The following is a 26,424-nucleotide window of genomic DNA, read 5'->3' as shown; positions in this document are numbered from 1 at the left end:
GCTGGCAGATGCTGGACGATCATCTACAAATGCTCCACACAAGAGATTTATCTGATGAGAGGGGCAATTTAACACATCTTTTCTGATTTGCGAATGTTCTCGCCTCCCTGTCCGGTATCATCAATAAGGGTGTCAGTGCAGAGGCTCTAGATAACAGGCTGTTGATTTGCCGACCAGAGGACGAGGAGGAGGAGGAGGGAGAGGAGACCTATGTTCTTCTGAAAGATCGAGGCAGTGTAAAAGCGCTAACCTCATGGCACTGTAATTGGGCCTGGAAATCAGTCACAGGAATGTTCTTAAGGGGACAGGCCGTACAGAGGTTGTATATTTGCTATTGTTTATTACAGCGCCTGTTCTCTGTCAAACTGCTTTTTCGGATTCGGGCGCAATTTATCGTCCATGAAACCCCCAAGAGCTGCATAGCCAAAGGAGAATGTTATAGCTCAAAGGTTTCACAGCACAGGAGACCTTAAGGAATAGTTCAGGCAAAAATGAAAATCCTGTCATTGTTTCCTCGCCCTCATGTCCTTCCAGACCTGTATGACTCTGTCCTTCATGGAGCACCAAAGTAAATATATAGCTTGATTCTCCACACAACGAAAATAAATGGAAACTCGGCAAGCTTAAAAAATATATATATTTTTTTTAAATAAGAAAGAAGTTGATGTATTCTATTCCATCGGAATGTATTAAAACAATCAGTTTTGTAAAGTTTTAGATTTTAAATAATTGCTTTTTTTGCTGTCGTCCTTTTCAAATTGCTGTTGTTGGTTGTTGTTTTTTTCTGTTCATGAAGGAATCCTTAAAAAATTTACAGTATCACAGTTTCCACAAAAATATAAAGCAGCACAACTGTTTTCAAAAATTACCAGAAATGTTAATTGAGCAGCAAATCAGCATATTAGTATGATTTCTGAAGGATCATGTGACACTTACAGTTTTTCTCAGTTGCTTTGATGCATTTCTCGAATCAGAAATTAAACTACTTGTTCAACCTCCACATCATCTAGTCACTTCATTATAAATGCAGTTTCTCTTTCTTTTGAACAAGTTGCGGTTGCTTTGGTACATTCATGCAATTGAATATGTACATTTGTCTGCGGTTTCCTACATCCTTGTGATGATGAATCTTGACTTTCATTAATGAAGAGAATGTAGATCACCCATTGACAAACCAGTTATCTGAAATATCTCAAAGGTGCATCTTGGAAAGCATATATAGACAGAGGACAACAAAAGAGTTCTGACAATGGATGAACATCCAGGAAAGATCAGGGTCAACAGCCGAGAAAAAGAAGAGGAGTAAGGATGCATGGTAGAAAGAGGCAAACCAGAGGAAGAGGTGCATCCAAACATTGGGAGATCGACCATATCCTCAATAATTGTAACATTTCGAAACTGTTTCTTTCAATCAATACCCACATACAGTAATGTGTAAATTTGTACTTTTAAAATGTATATGTGGCATACAGAAGTGCAGCCTTCTGTCGTCCAAACAGTTGCCATAGTTTACATCAGGTAATACTAAAAGAGTTCACTTATATTGAAAATATGACTAGACATTTTGACATTTTGGCACAAGGACTTTTCATTCTGATGGCACTGATATGTTCATTGACATAAATACTTTTGAGAGATGAACTAAAGATTTTGAGTAAGTTGCAGGCTTTTGCAGGTGATCCATTGTGTGGTGCTGTTTGTAAGAATTGTTTTGAGAAATGCACATACTTCTTTGCAAATATTAAAGTTGCAGCAGGAGATCTTGGAAAATGCTAACAAGTGAACGTCCCACTCTCCCTGCGATCACCGTCTGAAGCCACGCCCCCTGAACACATTTATGCTAACAGACCAGAATACCAGAGACAACATTACTACAATATGCTACATCAGCTGTTCCCAATTCAACCCATGTTCCGAAGTGAGGTAATCCCCTGCTCAGGGAGTAGGGAGCATTGAACACGGTGTAGGGATCTTATCGATCGGAACACAGTTCATTCACGTAGCTCACTTCTAATGAGTTGGTAATATGAAATGTTTCTGAAGACAATCACCTATTGCACCTTTAAGGATGATTCGAGAAATGCTCCAAAGCGATTGAGAAAAACTGTAATACTGGAGTGTGCTGAAATGTAAATAGAAAACCGTTATTTCAGTTATTTACAATATTAGATTACTGTTTTTACAAATCTTTTTGGTGTCTGCAAATCTTTGAGACATGGTTATGTATCTCACATGTGGTCTTTTTCTAAAGATAAATATTAGAAACAAGAGATGTACAGTAGTTGGTGTTTTGGGGTCCAATTCATGACCTAAAGGATAAGCTCCGAGGTTGAGACATTAATGTTGAGTTTTGATATACTTAAAAATCCACTTAATCTCATTTTTGTGTAGGAAAAGCAACTTAGATTTCAAAGAATAATTATATTTTCCTTTCTGTGGGCAGAAGTGAAAGAGGTGTAGTTGTAGAGAGTGCTAGAAAAAGAGGAATGTACAAGCAGTGCAGGTGTGTTCACCGAAATGATCCCTGTCCAGCATGAAAGAGTTTTTTGCTGTTTTTTATGGCAGGATCCCGTGGCCACATTGTGGCTTGGGAAATTACAAGAGGGCATATTTCACTATTCCAATTTCTCTCTCCATGAATGACTGCACACACGAGAGCGCGAGTGTGTCTGCGAGCCTGTCGGTGCGTGTTTGAATGTGTGAGCCTTCAGCCAGCACCGTTCCCAGAATGCAGGTAACCTTGGCAACTAATCCTATTTACAGAGTATTGGATCCATTATTCAAGCATTTGGTCCATAAGATAAATAAATCTAATCTTCATTTCTCAGTGACATTAGAGAGCTTTAAATTCTAACTGGCGTTTGAAGACGTCGACACGAAATACTAGTGTCGTTTTGTGAGTTTTCCTGTTTCACACCGAACACGAAAGCAGAGCAACAGCATATACTGAGCTTGATTTCTGGGTTACTACTATATTCTGTATTTCCTTTTATAATGGTTATGCTTTTAAAAATGGTTATCAGACATATGCTATTCAGTGTTTTGAAATGTTATTTACATAAAGAAGTAGATCATATTTACATGAATTGTAACTAAGAACGCAAACTATAGCTTTAAACTTATTAAATTATAATCAGTCAAATTTAAAGATTAGAAAGTGATTGTTTGACTTTTTTAAAACAATGTGTGAGTAGTTTACTCCAGTATTGTTTGTTGCTAACCTGTAAACACATATATTTTAACACAACTGTGAATACAAATGCAAAACATGTATTTTTTCTTTATCTTTTAGTAATTTAAAATGTGCACATTCTTGCCTAATTTATTAATCTCACTTTCTTCTCCATTAACAAATGCTCAACAGTGTTGTTGTTGTCGTTGTTATTGCCTAAAACTAATTAATTAATTAAAATGAATTAATAAAATAAATATTAAATGAAAAACGTCTAAGGTTACATATGTAACCCTGGTTCCTCGAAGGAATAAGACGCTGCGTCGAGAACGAATGGGGAACGCGTCCAGCGTGACGTCTCTGAATAATGTGTATAATCAGTCCAATGGAAGAGCGAGACATCATAGGCGGGTGACGTCAGAGACCAGGAAGCATAAAAGCATGAGCGGTAATCAGCCTCAAAGGATGAAGCAAGCGCCGGCCAGAGATGCCGGAAGTGTGGCACTGCGACGCAGCGTCTCGTTCCTTCGAGGAACCAGGGTTACATACATAACCTTAGACGTTCCTCTTCAGGAACTCGAGCTGCGTCGAGAACGAATGGGGACCGAGAATGCCCACGCCGCCAGACTTTCAAATCTCTGCCTAGTGTGGAAGAGCACAGCTAAAGCAAGAGAAGGAGCCTGACAGAATTCGGGGACAACCCGTCCAATGGCCAAACTTCAGAAGGAGTGAGTCTTGACCCCCAGGAGAGGGAAGATCAGAGGACTCGAGGCTTAGGATAGCATCCTGATCACCGCTTAGCATAAGCTTCTTCTGGCCGGAGGCCTCAGCCTCAGCGCACCATGGAGGAAACATGTAACCAGAGGGTTTCTGCCCACTGACTGGCCACCGAGAGGGGCGCGGTAGGCCACCATGGCCGCCACGTAGACCTTCAGGGGGGAGTGGGTCAACCCTGCGGAGAGCCTGCAGGAACTCCAGCACTGTACCATCCGAGCAGTTAACTGGGTCGAGCTGGCGGTCTCCGCACCAAGAAGTGAAAAGCTTCCACTTCAAGGCATACAGTTTCCTCATTGAGGGAGCTCTGGATTGGAGAACAGTCTTACAACCTCGGTTGAGAGACCGGAAGCTAAGAGTTGTGCCTCCTCAGAGACAACACCTACACCCTCTAAGCTCCATGCGGGGGCGCACCCTCCGCCTGCGTGAGGAGATCTCTCCTGATGGGAACCTCCCATGGAGTGCCGTCAAAAAGAGAAATCAGGCTCAGGAACCATACCCGGCCCGTCCAGAACGGGGCTACTAACAGCAGCCGGACTCCGTCCCGGCGCATTCTCTCCAGAACTCCTGAGAGCAGAGCAATCGGGGGAAAAATGTACAGATGAAGTCTCGGCCATGTCTGTACCATGGCGTCCAGCCCCAGTGGAGCTGGATGAGTCAGAGGAAGCCAGAGGGGACAGTGCGATGTCTCTCGAGTCGCAAACAGATCCACCCGAGTCTGGCCAACATCTCCAACTCTGCTTCATCACCTCAGTGTGAAGCCGCCATTCCCCGGGCCTCGGCCCCTGCCTCAACAGGATGTCTGCTCCCATATTAAGATGCCCAGGAATGTGAACTGCTCTGAGCGAGAGGAATTCGTCCTGGGCCCACATAAGGATCTGGTACGCTAGTTGTATAAACGCCGTGAGTGCAGACCTCATTGGTGGTTGATGTAAGAGACCACCGCTGTGTTGTCAGTGCGCACCAACACATGGTGACCTCTTTGGTCTGGGAGAAAATAACGAAGTGCACGAAGCACGGCCAGCATCTCCAGGCAGTTGATGTGCCACAGACCGCGGGCAGGGTGGCCACTCATGACCGCACCCCAGCCGGTGAGGGACGCGTCCGTCGCTAGCATCACGCGGCGACAAGGAGCTCCCAGCACCGGGCCCTGAGACAAGAGCCAAGGCTTCCTCCACATATCCAAGGCACGTAGGCAGCGCCGCGTGACCTTTAGCATGCGAAGTGGGTTTCCCCTTAGGGAGAACCCCTTGGTCTTGAGCCACCACTGTAGGGGTCTCATGTACAGCAGGCCAATAGTATTCACGTTGGACGCAGCTGCCATCAGACCCAGCAATCTCCGTGACTGCTTGACAGTGAGTAACCGGCCTTCTCTCACTCTCGCGACTGCAGTGAGGATCGACTCAATCCGAGCAGGTGACATACGTGCCTGCATCGTGGTCGAATCCCACACCATGCCCAGATAAGTGGTTCTCTGAACTGGAGAAAACACACTTTCCTTGGCGTTAAGTCTTAACTCCAGCTCTTTCATGTGAGCGAGAACGACACCTCGGTGCCGAATTGTCATCTGCTCAGATTGAGCTGATATCAGTCGTGAAAGTGTGGGGTGAGAGTGAGAGTGCAAGGCCAGTGGAAGATCCGTATGGTAGGCTTTTGCCCCCAAAAGCAAACCTCAGGAACTTCCGATGAAGAAGGATGGAGATAAGTGCATCTTTTGATAGATCGTGACACACCAGTCCTCGGACTTGGCCTGTGCAGGCGTGCTAAACTTCAGTCCCCTGACTGAGAGGTTCAAAAAGCACAGATCTAGCAAAGGACACAACACCTCATCCTTCCTCGGAACAGTGACGTACCGGCTTCGTAAGTTGCTTTGGATAGAAAGCGTCTGATAATTGTAAATGTAAATAAAAAAGAATTGTGGTGTAAAAGGTTTAAACTCGATAAAAGGTGTAAACTCGATATATTCGCAATTGTAAGAAAAACGCAAACTTATATCTTGCAATTAAGAAAATTGTGAGTTTATATCTTGTAATTTTGACTTTATAACTTATGGAAGCATATGAGTAGCATTATTCAATTTGGGATGTAATATTCAAAATGACAATGCAATATGTAAAATGACAATGCATTTCTGTATTTACATTTACATTTTCCAATACATTTGTGCAACGTTTGGTGCAAAATGAAAATGAAAATTAAATAACATAATTTTCATTTGCCATTTCATACACCAGTTTTAATATGTAAAATGAATACTAATTGTAACGCTTTATAAGTTGCAAAATTAAAATGAAAATGTATTACAGAAATGATTAGATATGTATAACATGTTCAAGCAAAAACTGTGGCAAAATGATAATTTAAATGCTATTTTTCTTAAATGCATTAACACTCACAGTCAAGACACTTACGATTGCATTTTCATTCAATGTCCCGCAATGAATGTAGCAAAATTCAATGTGCACATTGAAAATGCATTCCGAGCCGATCACGTGTCCGCCCCCTCCCGACACGTCAATCACTGCGTGAACAAGGCGGGGCTTGCAGAAGGTCAGAGACTCAAATCTCAAGAAGAGGATTCAAGTGAGAGAACATGGACAAGACAGTTGGTCCGTGTACGTTTTGATAATTTCGGTTCATGGCTTCAATATTTCATTCGCACTTGTGGGCGGAGCTGAAACGCTGCTTTCATCTGATTGGTCGTATCGCTCAACCTTCAGTTCGGTCTTTTCATTCTTTCAGGCAGAATAAGAGTCAGTGCGAGTGAAGCACTGTAATGTCTGAAACCACCGCTCACTGTTAATTAGCATAATATTTGAATCAGATGTAGCTGGGCACATAATTCGTGCTGCTGCGACTTGCTAGAGACCCCGTTAAATTATTTCTAGGTTGTATACTGTATTGTATAAATATTGTCCCACTGATAAAAACAGTGCAAATAGTTCTGTCTCCTTGGATAACAGTGAAGTGGAAATAAATATAGTTAAATTTATGAAATAAAATTAAATAGGATTTTTTGGGAAGGTAAGTCTGGCCAGTTATACAGCAACACGAGTCAGACGAGTCTGAAGATCTGAGCTGAATTTGGTGAAACATTAAAGTTCTAGTCTGTGTCAATTACTCTCATAATAAATAATAATAATAATAATGTTACCCGTATTTTATTTTTAAGTTGCATCAGTCCAAAAATACGTCATGACGGGGAAAAAAACATATATAAGTCGCATTTATTCAGAACCAAGAGAAAACATCTACATACCGTCTACAGCCGCGAGAGGGCGCTCTGGGGTAGACTACAGGAGCACTGAGCAGCACATAGCTAATTTTACTATTTTTATTTAGAAATGTAACTATATTCATTTTTACAATTATTTATTAATGTCACACACACATACCTAGTGCCTTATGACTTAAAATATGAGAGTGGTAAATGTTACAGACATGGAACTGTTCAGTCTATTATTGATTTTTATTTCCACTTCACTTTTTTCCAAAGAGAGAGAACTATTTGCACTGTATTTATCAGTGGGACAATATTCATGCAATACTACAACCTAGAAATAATTTGCAGGTCTCAGCAGCACGAATTATGTGGCCAGCATCATCTGATTCAAATATTAATTCGATTCGACCAATCAGATGAAAGCAGTGTTTCAGCTCCGCCCAGAAGTGCGAATGAAATATTGAATTGAATTGAATTTTGCTACATTCATTGCGGGACACTGAATGAAAATGCAATCGTAAGTGTCTTGACTGTGAGTGTTAATGCATTTAAGAAAAATAGCATTTAAATTATCATTTTGCCACAGTTTTTGCTCGAACATGTTATACATATCTAATCATTTCTGTAATACATTTTCATTTTAATTTTGCAACTTATAAAGCGTTACAATTAGTATTCATTTTACATATTAAAACTGGTGTATGAAATGGCAAATGAAAATTATGTTATTTGATTTTCATTTTCATTTTGCATCAAACGTTGCACAAATGTATTGGAAAATGTAAATGTAAATACAGAAATGCATTGTCATTTTACATATTGCATTTTCATTTTGAATATTACATCCCAAATTGAATAATGCTACTCATATGCTTCCATAATAACTCAACAGTTGTGTGTTTATTTCAAACAATTCTGGGGGAAAAAAACTGAATTGTGAATTTATATTGTGTATATCATACAATTCTGAGACTAAAGTCAGAATTTGCATTTTTGCAGTTGTGAAAAATATGTATATAAATATATATTCAGTGGTAGAAATGGGTTTCCATAAATATCTACTGTTTATTGCAAATAATGTGATGACAAATAGCTTTATAGTGCAAAAATAAATGATTTGCAGCAACCAGAAGTCATTCATTTTCACAATTTATGTACAAACACTTTTCCTTGCATAATGTTATTTCAATTTAAATTAATCAGTTTTTGCCAAAAATAAATCAGATTTGCGAAAGCTATGGTAATGCAGCCCACCAGTACCACTATGGCATCCATAAATAGCAATTTCTTCTTGTGACCTGTCGACCTCCAGAGATTAAAACCACTACATGAACGACCCATCAGCGGCGAAACTCAACACTCCTGCAGCTCAACAAATAGCAAGTATATATTTGGGCAATTCAACGTGTCGCGTTTGGTCAGCGCCTTTGATTCAGACACACTGTCTCACTAGTGTCTCAGTGGAGCTGCGTGTTCATTCTTGCTGTCTTGTGAGAGTATGTCATTGACAGCATGAGAGACAGAACATAATGCATCTCTGTCTCAGACAATAGCAGTCACTGTCTCTGAATGTGTGTGTGTGTGTGTGTGTGTGTGGGAAGGGGAGTTGGATGACACCCAGTGGGAGGATCTCGCTGCTGTTCTGTTCTCTGATGTGAAGACTGACTGACTGTGTGTTCACTGAGTAATATGGAGACTGCATAAACCTGAGGCCTTCATTTACTCTCTCTCAGCAGTGCACCGCTCGCTTTCTCGCATTCACACCAGCACGCTTTCAGAGACTGCTCATATTCTCGCACATTTATAGACATAAACATAAATAAACACATGCATCTCTCACATACACACACCAGCGCTCACTCATATTCTCATATATTCAGTGTGTTGGGTGGTGTGGATGTTAAAAACGCCGGTGCTGTCGCTGATTCAATCTTTTCAAAGGATCAGTAGTAATCACAAGTCTGTAGGCTATATACCATAAACAGCAGTTAGATTATTGTTATCGCTCCAATAGCTGTTCTTTTATCATGATAAGGAAACAATACAATGTCTTATCCTAAAATCTTTATGATGGTAAAATATGAAGGTTGAGTCAGGGACATAGAATACACTGCAAGTGATTTTAGAAAGTTTTTTGGAAGTTTGTTCCACTTTTTGGTGGATAAATGTAATATTTTATGTGAATAGTTCACTTAAAACCTGGAAGTGTATATTCATCCTCAGGCCATCCAAGATATAGAGGAGTTTTCTTCATCAGAATGGATTTGGAGAAATAATTTTCTCACCAATGGATTTTTGGATCCTTTGCAGTGAATGGGTGCCGTCAGAATGAGAGTCCAAACAGCTGATAAAAACATCACAATAATCCACATCACTCCAGTCCATAAATTATTGTCTTGTGAAGTGAAAAGCTGCATGTTTGTATGAAACAAATCTATCATTAAGACATTTTTAACTTTAAACCATCGCTTTGGGTCAAAATATGAGTCCATAATCCATAATAACGCTTCCTCCAGTAAAAAAATTAATAAAAAACCTCCATCCCCTGTTGTCCTCTCACACCAAAAACCAAATATTTGATCTGTGTATCTTTCTCCCCTAGTTCAGATGAGATGACTTTTCCACTAGAGAAAGCAATTATATAGATAGAGGAAATTTTATTTGTACTTTTGAACAGTTTAGGAATACATGATCTCCAAACAACATCACTGAGCCAAGTGGAAAATGTTCCTTTGTTGGCCTTGAACTTTCTACAAATAAGCCAAAATTTGCAGTCTGTTTTTTTTTAAAGGTGAAACATGGTTTACATCAAGTATAAAATGTTGAGCGGTACTTGATTTTGCTCTATAATCTGGATGTGATTGGAACATGAAAGTGGTTTCTAGTGTATATCAGAGGTAGTTGGAGATAAGTGGCTGAAAATGGGAGCTGGCAACATATTAAGTATAAAAAGACAAAAATCTTGCAAGATAACATAACTCATACATCATTCTCAGTAAGATCAGAAAGTTTGATTATATATTATTAAAGGGATAGTTCACTCAAAAATGAAAATTCTGTCATCATTTACTCACCTTCATGTTGTTCCAAACATGCATGAATTTCTTCTACTAAACACAAAAGAATATATCAGTTGATGGCAGCCAGTGATTTCCATAGTTTTTTTTTCATACTATGGCTAGATTGCTTACCAACATACTTCAGAATATCTTCCTTTGTGCTCAACAGTGTAAAGAAACTCATACAGGTTTGGAACAGCTTAGTAAATGATGACAGAATCTTAATTTTGGGGTTGAACTATCCATTAAATATGGTAAATATTGATATAATGGTACCCAAATCAGAGGAAAATGTCAAGAGTGTTTTTCAAGCCTGACCCCATTGGTGTGCTAAAACTGATTGGTAGAGATATTGTTAAAATTTCCAAAAGGGATCCACATATATATAAATAAATAAATAAATAAATAAATAAATATATATATATATATATATATATATATATATATATATAGATATATAGATATATAGATAGATAGATAGATAGATAGATAGATAGATAGATACATTTATACAGTGAAACACACACACATTCCCTATATCAGGTGTGGTTGATGTCGTTCCCATCATGTTTCTGCTTTACAGGAGAAGAATGACCGGGAAGAGTCAGACCAGCAATGTCACTAACAAGAACGACCCGCGCTCCCTTAACTCACGGGTCTTTATTGGCAACCTCAACACCGCCATCGTGAAAAAGACCGACATCGAGGTCATCTTCGCCAAGTACGGCAAGATCGTGGGCTGTTCAGTGCACAAGGGTTACGCTTTTGTCCAGTACATGAGTGAAAGGAACGCTCGGGCGGCCGTGGCAGGAGAGAACGCCAGGATCATCGCGGGACAGCCGCTGGGTGAGTTCCTTTCTGCTTTACTAAAGCTGTGCTTGACAAAACCGCTCTCTTTGCTCAGCTCTGCCGGACTGACAGACGTTCACAGAGGCCCCCTTTGCCTGAGGCTGATCCAGAGTCTGTTTGATTTGGTTTTGTGATTCCTGGACATGCAAAGTGTTTTTCAGTGTTTTGACGGTTGATGGGAGAGACGAGTGCTGTGCTACATGTCATTGTGGTGGCGTAAAAGTGACATTACCTTTATTTGGGTTTTTTTCTGGAAAGATACTTGAGAAAATGGCAGTGGAACGAGAGACTTAAAGATGAAGTGTAAAATACGTATTCGTTCCAAGCTTGATGTGCAGAGACAGCTACTGTAGAAATAAGCCATTTGCAGTTTGATTTTCCTGGAAAGTGTAAACACTGTGGCCTTGTGGTGTTTTTAAAACTCAAAAATCATATTTGGTTGGTTGTTTGTTTGGCTGGTTGGTTATTTATTTTTGTTGTGACAGACTAAAATAAAAAACAAATACATTTATTTGATCTTGCTGTTTTTTTAAGCTAAATTAATTATTCTGTCCAAGTTTAATGTTTTTTTTTTCTTTTTTGATAGATTTGATTAATTGATTAAAGTGCGAGAATGAATAAATGAATGAATGTAAAAAAATATATATGTATTTATTTATGTATTTATTTATTTATTCCGATTTGACAGATTGAAATGAAGGAAGGAAGTACATTTATTTATTTACCCATTTGTGCTTCCATTAGTCTATTCATCCTCTGGGAAAGACAGAAATAAATGAATGAATGAAAAAAATATGTATTTATTTATTCCATTCTGACAGACTGAAATGAATGAATGAATGATTAATAAATAAATGTGATCCTGTTTTAAAACACCACATTATTTATTTAATTTATTAATTTATTTATCCATCTCTTCTTCCATCAATCCATTCATCCACTGGGAAAGAAAGAAAGAAAGAAAGAAAGAAAGAAAGAAAGAAAGAAAGAAAGAAAGAGAAGCAATTAATTAATTAATTGATTGATTAATTAATTTAGTTCTAATGAAAAAATATACAAATATACAGATTATTTTGTAACTTTTTATATAAGCTTTGCCATAAGCTATGCCAGAAGTTTTGGAGATTTCAGTGTTTTTAATTTCAAATAGATAGGAGATGTACTTCCATGATTACAACATAGCAAGAAACAGCCAGGGATGCATTTCCCAAAAGCAACTATAGTTAGCTAACGATGGTTTTGGGAAATGCAATTTGGGGGTGGGGCTGTCTGTTTTCCCAACCAATGGCAAACAGGGAGAGAGAAAAAAAAAAATCATTATTTGTGCCTTTTTGTTTGTTGGCACAGGCATTACACACTTCCCTTTTCACTGAATGCTTTAAAATGCCACCATTTTGTTATTTGTTTCTCAGAGTTTGATTTCTGAGCTCGTTTAAGCAGCATGTCTAACTTCGATCTATCACAGCATGTGCAGCATTGTGTGTACGATCAATAATCCAGTGGATTTCATTGTCAAATGACTATAAAATTCTGCTATAACACTCACATATTTGTAACCTGCTGGGAGCAGCGCTATTAAAACAGGAGGCCTGACACATTACTTAAACTTCTCTCCATCCTCATTATACTATTGACCTGCTTTTAAAAAAACATGGTTTATTTTTGCAATGGAAAACATTTTATACATAATGCAAAATATAGCCAGGGGACCCTCATTAGGAATGGCCACAGAGGGCCTGCTAAGATAAAATTTAGCTGGAGGTCAATCTGTAAACATGTGCATTGCTCCACGACTGGGGATTTATGTTAAATGAGGCTGTTTCATTAGATGTTGAAGTCAACATGAAATCAAAATTGAATGTTTGCTTTTTTAACACGTTACTGGTCGTTTTCATCTAAATTCAGTAACTTGCTTGACGTAATCAATCCATCTAATTTTTTCATTCCCATTCCCCAACTGTCAGTCCTGCAAAACATTTCCTTATCCAATCAGTTCCTGATGGATAATATTAAGGCTGAATATTAAAATGCTATTTTCACTAATTGACAATCCGTCAGCTGGATGTTTTACATTTTATGTTTTTTTATCATGCTACTTTTCTTTTGCACTATAAATATCATCACTTTTTGCACGTAATACAAATGAGCTATTTATTGCTATTTTTACTTGCTTTATTTACTGGCTATTGTAGCCTACATTTTGGGATCGATAACATGTTGTGAAACAAATCTTTTATGCTCACCAGGGCTGCGTTTATTTGGTAAAAATACAGTAAAATGCAGTAAAACTGTAAAGTATTATTACAATTTAAAACAGCCGTTTGCTATTTAAATACATTTTAAAAAGTAATTTATTCATATGATGGCAAAGCTGAATTTTCAGCATCATTACCCCAGCCTTCAGTGTCACATGATCCTTCAGAAATCATTCTAATAGGGATGCACCGAATATTCGGCCACCGAAGATTTTCGGCCGAAAATGGCCCAAAAGAGCATTTTCGGTTTTTGGCCGAAAGACTTTTATCACCGAAACAACACGGCCGAAATGTTGTGATGATGACGCAAACAGAAACCGCGACCTGAACGTGCACCTGCATAGCGCAGACCACGAGCTCCCCGCGACATTCACTTCACACCAGTGAGAACATTCTCTCTCTTCTTATTCCTTTATTCGCAGCACTAAAGCGTCTCCTAACAAAGAGATTGAGACGGACCACGAAGTGAGAACAAAGAAAGGTACAGTCTTATAGAGTCTGTTAGCACACGTCTCACTGAGATCTTTTCGGATCCTCTGCACTTCATCGCGAATGTGCTTGATCCGCGTTATAAAGATCATTACTTGGATGCGGAAATAAGGCAGCGCGCACGAGAAATGATACAGGCCGCGCTGGCTGCGGAGAACCCGCGTGGAGACGGAGAAGCGCCAAGCGCAGGAGACAGATAAGAGCGCGGAAAAAAGACTCGTCTCTTGGCATTCACCCTCGTTGTCTGATATTTTCAGTGAAATTCTGCAAGAAAGTGCCTCAAATAATAATACATTGGCTATTGTTCTAGTTCTTAGGCTACTATATATGTGACATTTTATTTACAGTAGCCTATATATATATATATATATATATATATATATATATATATATATATATATATATATATATATATACACACACACACACGTATATATATACATATACATACATAATATCAGATTGTAGCCATATTTCTGCTAGATTTTCTGCTAGATTTCTGCTTTAATTTGATAAAACAAATTATTTATGCCCTGCCCCTATTTAAATACACTCTCTCAAATATTTCTCAAATGTCAGGCAGATGACAAGCTCAACTGCTCAACAGCTAGATGGTTATCTGTCTGAAGTCCCCATCCCCAGAAGTGATAACAGTCTTGCCTACTGGAGAAGTAATGCACTTTCTAGTCCTACAGAGAACAATTTCAAATGCACTTGACCTAAATGCACTTTGTTTTTATGAGAGAACAGTTCATTTTAAAACCTTTCTGCAGGCCAGTAGGCCTGTACATTATTATTTAATATTCACATGAGTGGGATACATTTTTAGTTTGAATTTTATTTTATACTGTGCATTGTTGCAATGTGCTTAATAAATATTGCATAATTTGTAATTATGTATTTTTATGTTTTTTATAATTTATGTAATTGTAATTATCTTTGAAACTTTAATATTAATTTATGCAATTGCAATGTCTTAATTTTAGTAAAGTTAGTACATGGTCATAGCAATAAATGCAATGGAATAATTGGCATAATTTCTTTCGGTGTTTCGGTTTCGGTTTTCGGCCTTTGTTTTCTCTTTTTCGGTTTTCGGTTTCGGCCAAGAATTTTCATTTCGGTGCATCACTACATTCTAATATGCTGATTTGCTGCTCAAGAAACATTTCTTATTATTATCCATGTTGAAAACAGTTGTGCTCCTTCATATATTTGTGTAAACCATGAAACCTTTTTTTTGGGTGGGGGGGTTCTTTTTTTACTCTTTAAATAATGTTTAATAAAGACCCACCCTACACTTTTGTTCTCATTGAATATACATTTTTAGCTATTTTACTTATGTAATGTTGAATTGAATTGGTTTTCTTGTAAAAATGTGACACCTGCAGTATTATTTCTCACACGTGGTCTGTATTTCTGCATTCAAATACAGCTCGCTGGAGTTCAGCGGAATTAAATAGAAGGCAGAATTTATGCATTTCTGTCATCCAGGCTTATTACCATAGACAGTAAAAGAAATGGACACAGCGACCCCATTGGAACTCAATTGAGACAAGTGAAGCCCATTTTTAGCAATTTTTAGCACTTCCGTTTCTGACGTGCAGACTCAAACTAAGCTTGATGACGTCAGCAACCTGTCTGACAGATGTAAATCTTCTAGTAGCTGTGCGTCCAAACTGCCATCGTTAATCTTGCAGAGACGGCGAGCTTGAGCGGGGAGTTCTTTGGCGTGAGTGAGCAGGAGTAAGTATTCTGATTCATTATTTTGTATAGTATTTTAAAATGTAGGGCTTGGGCTTGTATCTATGGGCTTCTCTCTTGACGTCTCCCCGATTGCCTGCGAGCTTCTCCTCCTGTCTGTACAGTAATCTCTCTACTGTGCGACAGAGAGTCGAGTGGTTATGACGCAATTGTTAGCCTATTTTTACAAAAACTGTTTCTACGGGGCAATAATGTAACATAGAAGGTAATGGAGCCCTTTATACATTGTCGTGTATCTTTAGAAATAAATGATGGACAAATGGAGTCTTTAAACGCCTCAGATGTAAAGTTATTCGCTGTCAAAGTGACGCCAAAATGAATGGGAGTCAATGGGATGCTAACGCAAGTAAAGTTCTGCTACAAGATGGCGACACGTGGCCGAATTCAACTTCCGGTCGACTTCCTTCCCGCCTGCTTATTACCAGTTATCCATAAAGTATTGTGCAAATTAGCATCAATGTGATCTGTCGTCTGCCAATAAGAGTGCAGATTGTGACGCTCATGTGATCTGCCTCCTGATACAGTTGGATTTTATCCGTGCCAGTGCAAACACAGGGACTACAGTCTCGTTTCTATGCAAGGTGTCTCTTGTTTTGAAAGTCTCTTTGCAGCGATTCTTCAAGGGTCTATCTCTCGGTTGTGTCCGCGGCACACAGAGGCTGATGTACGATCCCGGTCTCTTTCCTAATCTCTTCATAGTGCAGGCCTAGCACGTGGAGTAATGTAGAAATGCTGATATACTCCTCCGGCCGAACAACGAAGGCGAATTCTTTCATTACCGCAGGTCTGCTCTGCAGCCCCTACCCTCCAGCCCCTCCCCCAACCTGACCTGGTAATTCCCTAAAGGAAACTAGTCGAACGCTGCAGATAGCATCACTCTGCTGGGCTGCGATAACACACGACTCACTCTCCTTTAGGAGGCACAACTACATCAGAGAGAGAGAGCCTTGCAGGATGTTACATATTAATGTTAGCCAGCACTTCGTACTGATAAGCAGCAAGGATATGCACAGGTATAAACACACAGACATATTTCTGAACAGTGCACTGCATGGGCTTCAACAATTTTTGGCATTGTATTCAGGACAAAAACATTTGGACTGTCTTTTTTTTTTTTTCTTCTGAGAATCAAACAGTGATTGAATTGTTGTGTTCGTCTGTGTTCTGCTTTGTTTATTGCAGTACTTAGAATTTCTCCTCTTATTATCAATATTGATTTTTTGTTTATTTTTTTGTATTGTAGATACAAAAATTTGGACATGGAGCCACATTTCTAGTTTCAAACTTATTTGTTCTTGTATGCATTCCCCTTTAAAAGAAAAAAAATTATCAGCTGCTTGCAAACTGACCCACTGAAAATGTGTGCAGTTTAACAATTTATTTATTGAAAATATCTGTGTAGGACCTTAAAAATTAAGATACCTGAAGAAAAGATTCAAAATCTAAAAGGATTAAGTATCTTCAATTAAAAAAAGAAAGAAAAAGAACAATATATATATATATATATATATATATAGTTTTTTTTTTCTTTTTCTTTCAACTTTGAACTGTCACTGTTGGCACATATTCAACAAAGCTTGCCTAAAAACAGATTGCACTAATAGACATACCAATCTCTGTGGAAAAGTAAAGTAACAATGCTGTGATGTTTCATGTCATTTTTACCCCTGTAATTTGGCTTTAAATCAAGTGCAAACTGTCATTATGACCACCCCCTACCAAATAGTGGATCACTCAGTAAATATTCATCCATGAAATATAATATTTTGGCTTTCTTCACTTTTTATGTTTGTCTTTTTTTTTTCAGAAAGAAATATTAACTAAAAAAATAATAATTCTAGCAGACATTTCTAAAATTTGGTTGATTTGGCTAAGATGCAGTTTTTAAAGATTAAAAGTTTTAAAATGAGTGTTGGGCGATCAGCATCACAAGTGTTGGCTAAGGCGTTAGTTACAGAACGAATAGGCTAGCTAGTTACGTTACTTGTTGCTCAAAAATATGTAACATTAATGTTGGCCGTATATTTTAGAAGCTTTAAAAAACACACACACATAATTGTAATAAATGAATAGTACAATTACAAATAAACAATTAAAAATAGTATGCAATAATTATCATTATTATGCATACATATAATATAAAATAATATGCTATTGAAATAGATAAATAAATAATACAATAATACCTTTTTTTTTTTTAAATAAAAAAGGTGTTAGTTTATTAAATAAATAGTACAACTGCATATTAAAGAGTTATACATGTTTTGTTTTGTTTTGTCCTAAATTGCTGGCTAAGCTTTTGAATAGATAGATGGATGGAAGGATAAATTAATAAATAATGTAAGCAACTAAGATTTTTTTTCTTTAAAACTTAGCCAACTCTTTAGTTGATATCTTCTTTTTCTCTCTCTCTCTCTTTAAGTAAATGAGATGTACTTGCATGATTACAACATAGTTTGTCTTGGACGTTGCCAAGATGGCTCTCAAGTGACACAACTTAGGAGAAGTTGTGTCTTTAAAAGACCTTTGAACTCATTGTGTGTGTGTGTGTGTGTGTGTGTGTGTGTGTGTGTGTGTGTGTGTGTGTGTGTGTGTGTGTGTGTGTGTGTGTGTGTGTGTGTGTGTGTGTGTGTGTGTGTGTGTGTGTGTGTGTGTGTGTGTGTGTGTGTGTGTGTGTGTGTGTGTGTGTGTGGTGTGTGTGTGTGTGTGTGTGTGTGTGTGTGTGTGTGTGTGTGAAGGATACCGGATGAGAATGTGATGGACAGACAGACAGAGCTCTGAAGGAAACAGAAAATATTAGCTGCTGCCGTTCAGGCATTCATGTAGGTGAAACGCCATCTGTGTGTTAACGGCCTCGACAGTGAGTGGAATCTAAAATATTTTCATCATTTTAAAGGTCAGATAAAGGTCAGTATTGCTGAAAGCTATTTCTGCCATTATTATCAGATGATGTGCAAATCTCAACTTGGAGGGGAAAATAAATTCCTGATTGCCAATTAAATCCACACTCGCTCTCCTCTTACTGAACTGACATCTTTTATTAGCGAGGCTGAGACCTGCGCTGACTTCAACTGAGGCGCTGGGTGTGAGCCAGAGCTTTCCAACAATTTCCACAAAGCAATTGCTGTTTCTTGCTGTCAATGAATTGATCACAGTAATGGCACATTAGCAGAAAGGTGTGGATTAATCAGTGAGCCCGACTCATGTGAGCAATTTCTGGTTGTTGTAATTTCAAAGTTAATGTACAATGGGATACAGACCTCCCTTAAAAGGAAAAAAGTGCTTTTTTTCTTGCTCTAATGTAATAATGGATATAATATATATATATATATATATATATATATATATATATATATATATATATATATATATATATATATATATATATATATTAGTGGTGGGCAGATACATTTTTTTAATCTATAATAATCTCACTGTGATCTTGAAATTAATCTAGATTAAAATGGCTCATTCGAATTCTGTTGTAGGCATTCAGAATATGTGTGTTACCCAAATAAAATTGACAAACAGTAAGTCTTCGAGAAGGGGTTTATAAAGCCAGGTGGTGCATTAAAACAGGGGCTCATCTCCTGTCTCCAAAATGCATCACAAAGTGCTTTTTCAAGTTTGTAGGTGTCAAGGTACAGAAACCAAATAATTAAATGTAAAATAGCACGGGATAGTCTTCAATGTAAAAATGAAATATACAATCAAACCTACATTTATTCAGACACCTTCAACATTTCTCACATTATTACAGTTTTGCTATATATATATATATATATATATATATATATATCAAAATTGATATCTGGTGTCTGAATAATTTTTGGTTTGACTGTTAAAACTACAAAGTAATTCAGTCAAGAACAGTGAGTGATTTTCATTTTCTTGGATTAACATTACAGCAGCTATTGCTAAATTAGGCGCGGTCACTTTAAGAGACGATGAACGCATCCAATATAATACACATGCCATTTTTTCCTCAACTGTTTACTTTCACTTAAGAAATAACTTAGTTTTTTCGAGCATAATTTCCAAGGTGGATATTTTTACATATTTTGTATGTATTTGTCGGCACAAGAGCAAAAATAAGCAAAATTGGATGTTCAAGTGTTTTGAGACGCCTTTCTCTGCGTGAGCCCTGAACACCAGAAAACCGCGAGTACTGAATTGGGCTCTTTCACATCTTTTTGTTTGTTCAAACTGCGATTTGTATTTGTCCGTTCAGGTGCAGGAGGGACTTCGAGGGGAACTTCGCAGAAGAGAGCTTTGTTCAGTGTCGCTGTACGCATAGCTGCCAACTCTCACGCATTCAGCGTGAGACTCACGCAATTGACCCAATTCTCACGCTCTCACGCCACACCCCCATATTCTCACGCAGACTCGTGCAGCAGTGAGGAAAAAAATTGCGCCGCATGATCTCGCAAAGCAACTCGCAGAGAGACCGGACAGACAGTTTAGTTAGGTTTTTTTTGTGACAATTGTGAGGGAAATACACAATTTATTCCCATAAACTGTGTAGTCAGCCGTTCTCCCTCCCATCTGAACCATGTGAATTGTGAACGCTGGCAGGTCAGTGAGTTACAGGGCGCTTCTTGTCTCCGTCCAGTTTAGGCTAGTAACTAATAGGCCTATGCGGTTATATACTGTAGTTTATATTGAATTAAGTTAGCATTAGCAGAGTTGTTTGTTGCAGCAGCACTGAGCAGTTGTTTTACATAACTTTATCATAAAAAACAGTATCTGGACATGCCTAGTAACGTTAGGGCTGTCAAAAAAAAAAAAAAAGATTTTCGAATATTCGTCAAATTTTAAATAAAAATCCACATTTTTAGGTGTGCGTTAAGGAGGCTGCTTTAAGGCCCTGCCCGGATATACTTCACATTCCAAGCTTTCCAAAGGCGGATGAGCTCGACACGCAGTACCACTTCTGTCTCATCATTCACCTCGTGCATGCACATAAATTGCCTGTACGCAGGTGGGGTGTGCAGCTGTCCGCGAGCCCTCTTGATGATGAAAATGACATATTGCAGCGTGGATGCGGACGGCCCAATCACAACTCATCAATCATGTCCAGATATTTGATATTTGGTGGTGTCAGTATGGATAAATTTGAATTTTCTGTTATAGGATGTTATCTAAAGTGTCAGGGACAGGCAAGAAAAGAACGCTTGTATCAGCCGTCCACACTTCTGCTAATGCAAGGATTTTGTGTTGTATTTTTTTCCATACCAAGCCACGCCCCTCCATAAGCACCTCCCCCATAACAAAGCCACGACCCCAGAATCTCACTCTAAGCTGAACTCAAAAGTTGGCAGCCCTGCTGTACGTGATACGCGGCTATGGCGTTATTTTTTAGTCAAAAGTTATGAGCGTGTAAGACATGCTCATGAGCACATTATGTTATTTCACACGCGCAAAAATGATCCTTCAGCTGGCATGATAAAAGTACTCGCGCACAAATTCAACAACCGAGAGGTGTACAGGTAGCTGCTAGCGAGCGCCTGGCATACTCTCATAGGTTAACTCTGTTTGTACAGTGGAATCCTGCTCGCGGAATGCTGTTTTGCTCGCGCAGTGGATTTCTGCTCGCTCAGCTGATTTCTGCTCCCTCGAGTCTACATGACTTTTGACAATTTGGGGGTGGAAACCAAGGAGGGCACTGACCCTCTTATGATTGGTCACTTTCACACAGGACATGCTTGTACCTTGATTGACAGCTCTCATTACAGGAAGCACGGAGTTGGGTTAAGTTACCACCGAAGAAGAGTGGGAATTAATTAGAATGAGTTTTCTAATTCACAATATTACTGTTTTTTTCTGTATTTTTGATCAAATAAATGCAGACTTGATGAGCAGAAGAAACTTCTTTCAAAAACATAAAAAATAGTAATGTTTCCAAACTTTTGGTCTGTACTGTATATATATATATTGTTTGTGTGTATAAACTTCAATTCTTATATATGTTTTGGAGGCAAGTTATTGAATTTCAATTAAATGTTGCCACATCTTATTTGGACATTGGTTTTTGTCTAGAGAGAAAATAAATTTGTATAATTTTATATATATATATATAAGTCAATGAGGGGAAATATTTATTAACCATATTATTGTTCCTATGAATGTGATCATTTTAAGCATTATAATTTGTGACCTCAAATATGAGGCCACTCACTCCATGTAAAATAACAAAAAAAACAACTGAAAACTGAAATGTACGAGAATGTATGAGAAATAAAAATGTACAAAGTGTAGAGTTGAGTTCCCCACTAAACTTTCTAAATGGCCTGTGTCAGGCATGTGCTGCTGTACAGAATCTAGGTGGAGAACGCTAGAGAGACATTTCAAGGCCTGCCAAGCTTCATCTGTTGTTTGAGTGTGTGGGATATTCCTTGAGAAAGAGAAACCATGCAGGGATTCACATTCACATCCTGAGAGTAATCTTGTTCATTCCTCCTTTTTTTCTTTGGGAGATAAAAGTTCATGTTCCACATCCTGATTAATTATACATGGAAATTTATAAGACTGCTTTTGAAATTTGTGTCTTGTTCTCTCTGAAGCTGAGTCATGACATAATTCTACATTGAGACCTTACCTGATATACTGGTATATCTGCACATATTTTTTATATGTGTGTATAGGTTTTATTTATTTTAGTTTAGTTTTAGTTTGACTAATTTAACACAAAGTGAAACTGAATTAAAATGAGAAATATTGCCTTGTCAACTAGCTGAAATTAAAAAGTTATATATATTTCAGTTAGTTTAGTTCCTCTTCAGGAACTCGAGCTGCGTCGAATCGCTTTGGGGAACGCGTTCAGCGTACGCGACTCTGAATATCGTGTGTAATCAGTCCAATGGAAGGGCGTGACGTCACCGACGTGGTGACGTAAGCGACCAGGAAGCTATAAAAGCACGTGCCACGCAGCTGGCGTCAGCTTCGCGTCTTTCAGCAAGCGCTCTGTGTGTGAATGTCATTTGTCCGTCTTGTGAGTCTTATTTACTGTTGTCTGTCCAGTTAAAAGAGCTCCTAGACATGCCAAAAAGCAAGGCGAAAGTTAAGCACTCAGATGGCGATTCCAAATCGCGTTATAGGCTGTGTGTTCCTCCCTGCCCGAGATATATAACGGGTGGGGATACACACAACCTGTGCGTGGTTTGCCTGGGTTCGAAGCACGCTGAGTCGGCTCTCGAGGGGGCCGACTGCCCGCACTGTGAGCGAATGTTGGTGCCGCTGCTTCGTTCCCGGAGGGCCCTCTTCGAGGAGGGGGCCTTCGCCAGCGTTCCCCGCGGTGCTGGTCCCGCTTCTGCCGAGGCAGAACGGCGGCTGCACTCGTGGGGTTCGCAAGTCGATCTGGTAGAGGGAATGGAGACGGGCCAGTCCCTATCTCCTTCCACTTCTGCCAGATCCGGCACCCAATCCCTAGAGTCGGAAGCACGCACAGCGGTTCCTTCCACTCAGGGTGAGGGATCGACGCTCCGCCTCTCTTCCTCCGAGGAGGTCGATGTGGAGTCGCTCGATAGGGATTCGCCACCCCACTCGCTACAGTATGAGGAACTCTTAGAGGTGGTTACTCGCGCGGTGGCCAAATTAAGTATCGATTGGCCCGCCGAAAAGTCTACCGAACCGCAGAGAAGCAAGCTGGATGAACGCTTCCTGCGCGCGAGTCAGCCACCTCCCAGACGGGGCCTTCCATTCTTTCCCGACCTGCATGATGAGATCGCCAGGTCGTGGAAACGTCCATTCTCGGCCCGCCTCTACATCCCCTCGTCTGATTACTACGGAAATGTAGTGGGGATGGGAGAGCACGGTTATAGAGCGATGCCCCGGGTGGAACAGACGCTTGCGAGCTATCTGTCCCCTGGCGCGGCATCGTCTCTGAAGGCCCCGGCATTGCCCTCAAAGCCACTAAGAACAACTTCGGCTTTGGTGGGCAAAGGGTATGCGGCTGCAGGTCAGGCTGGTGCGTGTCTGCACACCATGGCGGTGTTACAGGCGTACCAGGCCGACCTGCTCAAGGAGCTAGACGAGGGAGAGGAGATCAAGTCCCATGATATTTCTGAATTAAGAAGGACCGCTGATCTCTCCCTCCGCGCCACCAAGGAGACCGCCCGAGCGATTGGGCGGTCCATGGCAGCTATGGTGGCTGCGGAGAGGCACTTATGGTTGACCCTGTCCCATATGAAAGAACGGGACAGGGTCTGCCTCATGGACGCCCCGATCCAGCCGACTGGCCTGTTCGGCGATGCAGTTAATTCTGTCGTCGACAGGTTCCAGGAGGCCCGCAAACAGGCGGCGGCGTTCCATAAGTTCTTCCCTCGTCGCTCCCTCGGGGCATCTGGGAAGGAGATGCCCCAGCCGCACCCTAGCTCCTCACACCGCGAGGCCCAGAAACAGAGCGTCGCCTCTCGTGCTCCTCCGCGTCGGGAACGAGAGTCTCAGCGACGCTCTAGGCCGAGGTCTTCTAAGCCCAAATTAGATTTAAGGGCAGTTATCGAAGCTAAGAAGTCCTCGGCCAAGAAACCCTGACGCCAATGGCCCGGGGTTTCAGAGGGCAGCCTCCGCTGGGGTAGAACGGTACACACCGCAGTCCACGGTGCCCGTCCCACCTCAGTGCCCTCTAGGGGTCGTTCTGCCAACCCTGCCAGTGCTCCAGGGCGCAGCGGCCCCGGGCGAGCATCGTTCTCAGTATCCTCCGCCCGTGCGCGTAGCGGAGCTGGGACGCTCGCTGCCCCTGCGGGGGTCTCTTACACCAGAGGTCAGTCTCGAGAGACTGATTCCCTTAGTAGATTATTTAGCAGCGTGGAAACTACTGCCAAAATGTATCTCGTTGGGTCCTGCATATAGTAGAAAAAGGCTACCGCATTCAGTTCGGCTCCGTGCCGCCTATATTCAACGGGGTCGTTCACACGATAGTGGGCCCCGGGCAGGGTCTGGTTATGGAACAGGAAGTGGAAACCCTATTAGAGAAGGGGGCCATCGAGGTGGTCCCTCCTCAGGACAGGGAGTCCGGATTTTACACGGATAGAACCACCTATCTAGGCGTAGTATGGGATTCGACCGCGATGCAGGCACGATTGTCTCCTGCTCGTATCGAGTCGATCCTCATCTCAGTCAAGAGAGTCAGAGAAGGCCAGTCACTCACTGTCAAACAATTTCAGAGATTGTTGGGTCTGATGGCAGCTGCGTCCAACGTGATACCTCTTGGCCTGCTGTACATGAGACCCCTACAGTGGTGGCTCAAGACCAAGGGATTTTCCCCGAGGGGCAATCCGCTTCGCACTATCAAGGTCACGCGGCGCTGCCTCCGTGCCTTAGACATGTGGAAGAAACCTTGGTTCTTGAATCAGGGCCCGGTGCTGGGAGCTCCTTGTCGCCGTGTGACACTAGCGACGGACGCGTCCCTCACCGGCTGGGGTGCGGTCATGAGTGGCCACCCTGCCCGTGGTCTGTGGAGCGATCGCCATCTAACGTGGCATATCAATTGTCTAGAAATGCTAGCAGTTTATCGTGCACTGAAGCACTTCCTCCCAGACCTGAGAGGTCACCATGTGTTGGTGCGCACCGACAACACATCAGTGGTCTCTTACATCAACCACCAGGGCGGTCTGCGTTCGCGCCCTTTGTACAAGCTGGCGCACCAGATCCTGGTGTGGTCCCAGAACAAACTCCTCTCATTAAGAGCAGTATATATTCCTGGGAAGTTAGATATGGGAGCAGACATACTGTCGAGGCAGGGGCCGAGGCCCGGGAAATGGAGACTTCACCCACGGGTGGTAGATCAGATATGGAGAGTGTTTGGCAGGGCTCAAGTAGACCTTTTTGCGACTCAGGAGACGTCACAATGTCCCCTCTGGTTCTCTCTAGTTCATCCAGCTCCTCTGGGACTGGACGCTATGGTACAGACCTGGCCGAGGCTTCGTCTGTACGCTTTTCCCCCTATCGCTCTGCTTCCGGGAGTTCTGGCGAGAGTACGCCGGGACGGGGTCCGTCTGTTTTTAGTAGCCCCGTTCTGGCCGGGCCGAGTATGGTTCTCAGATCTAGTCTCGCTCCTCGACGGCTCTCCGTGGGAGATACCGATCAGGACAGACCTACTCTCACAGGCGCAGGGCACGATAATTCACCCTCGCCCGGAGTTGTGGAAGCTGTGGGTGTGGCCCCTGAGGGGGCACAACTGGTAGCAGCTGGTCTCTCAACTGAGGTTGTGGAGACCCTACTCCAATCCAGAGCTCCCTCTACGAGGAAACTGTACGCCCTGAAGTGGAAGCTTTTCACTTCATGGTGCAGAGACCGCCAGCTAGACCCAGCAAACTGCCCAGTTGGTACAGTTCTGGAGTTTCTACAGGCTAGGCTCTCTGCAGGGTTGACCCACTCTACTCTGAAGGTCTACGTGGCGGCCATTGCGGCCTACCACACCCTTCTCGACGGTCAGTCTCTGGGAAGACACCCCCTAGTTACACGTTTCCTCCGCGGTGCACTGAGGCTGAGACCTCCAGTACGGTCCCGTATTCCCCCGTGGGACTTGGTTGTGGTGTTAGAGGCTATGTGCAAACCCCCGTTTGAACCTATTCAAGATATCTCAGACAGACATCTCACACTTAAAACCTCTTTTCTGTTGGCTATTACCTCTCTGCGGAGAGTAGGAGATTTTCAGGCCCTCTCGATGGCCCCTTCTTATCTTGAGTTTGCACCAGGCATGACTAAAGCGTTCATATACCCTCGAGCGGGATATGTTCCCAAAGTTCCCTCTGTTACACCACGACCTGTAGTGCTGCAGGCCTTCTGTCCTCCTCCCTTTCGGGAGCCCGACCAGGCGAAGCTAAACTGTATGTGTCCGGT

The 26,424-nt window shown here is 41.1% G+C and overlaps 1 protein-coding gene across 8 annotated transcripts in view; it reads left to right on the top strand.

The window, feature by feature from the left end:
• Nucleotides 1-26,424, top strand: part of LOC132116266 (RNA-binding Raly-like protein) — a 140,408-nt gene that overhangs the window by 60,338 nt on the left and 53,646 nt on the right. For 4 of the 8 annotated variants that reach the window (XM_059525024.1, XM_059525022.1, XM_059525021.1 and 1 more), the window contains exon 2: nucleotides 10,812-11,074. In XM_059525024.1, the coding sequence (XP_059381007.1) occupies nucleotides 10,819-11,074 (256 nt within the window). In that variant the 5' untranslated portion in view covers nucleotides 10,812-10,818. Of the gene's footprint in view, nucleotides 1-10,794; nucleotides 11,075-26,424 lie in introns of those variants that run through there. The other 4 variants (XM_059525018.1, XM_059525019.1, XM_059525020.1 and 1 more) reach the window with 1 other exon arrangement.

Source organism: Carassius carassius, chromosome 35 (genome assembly GCF_963082965.1).
Source record: "Carassius carassius chromosome 35, fCarCar2.1, whole genome shotgun sequence".
Taxonomy (NCBI): domain Eukaryota; kingdom Metazoa; phylum Chordata; class Actinopteri; order Cypriniformes; family Cyprinidae; genus Carassius; species Carassius carassius.
Note: the sequence above shows the minus strand (reverse complement) of the source record. Positions and strands in the feature narration are given on the sequence as shown.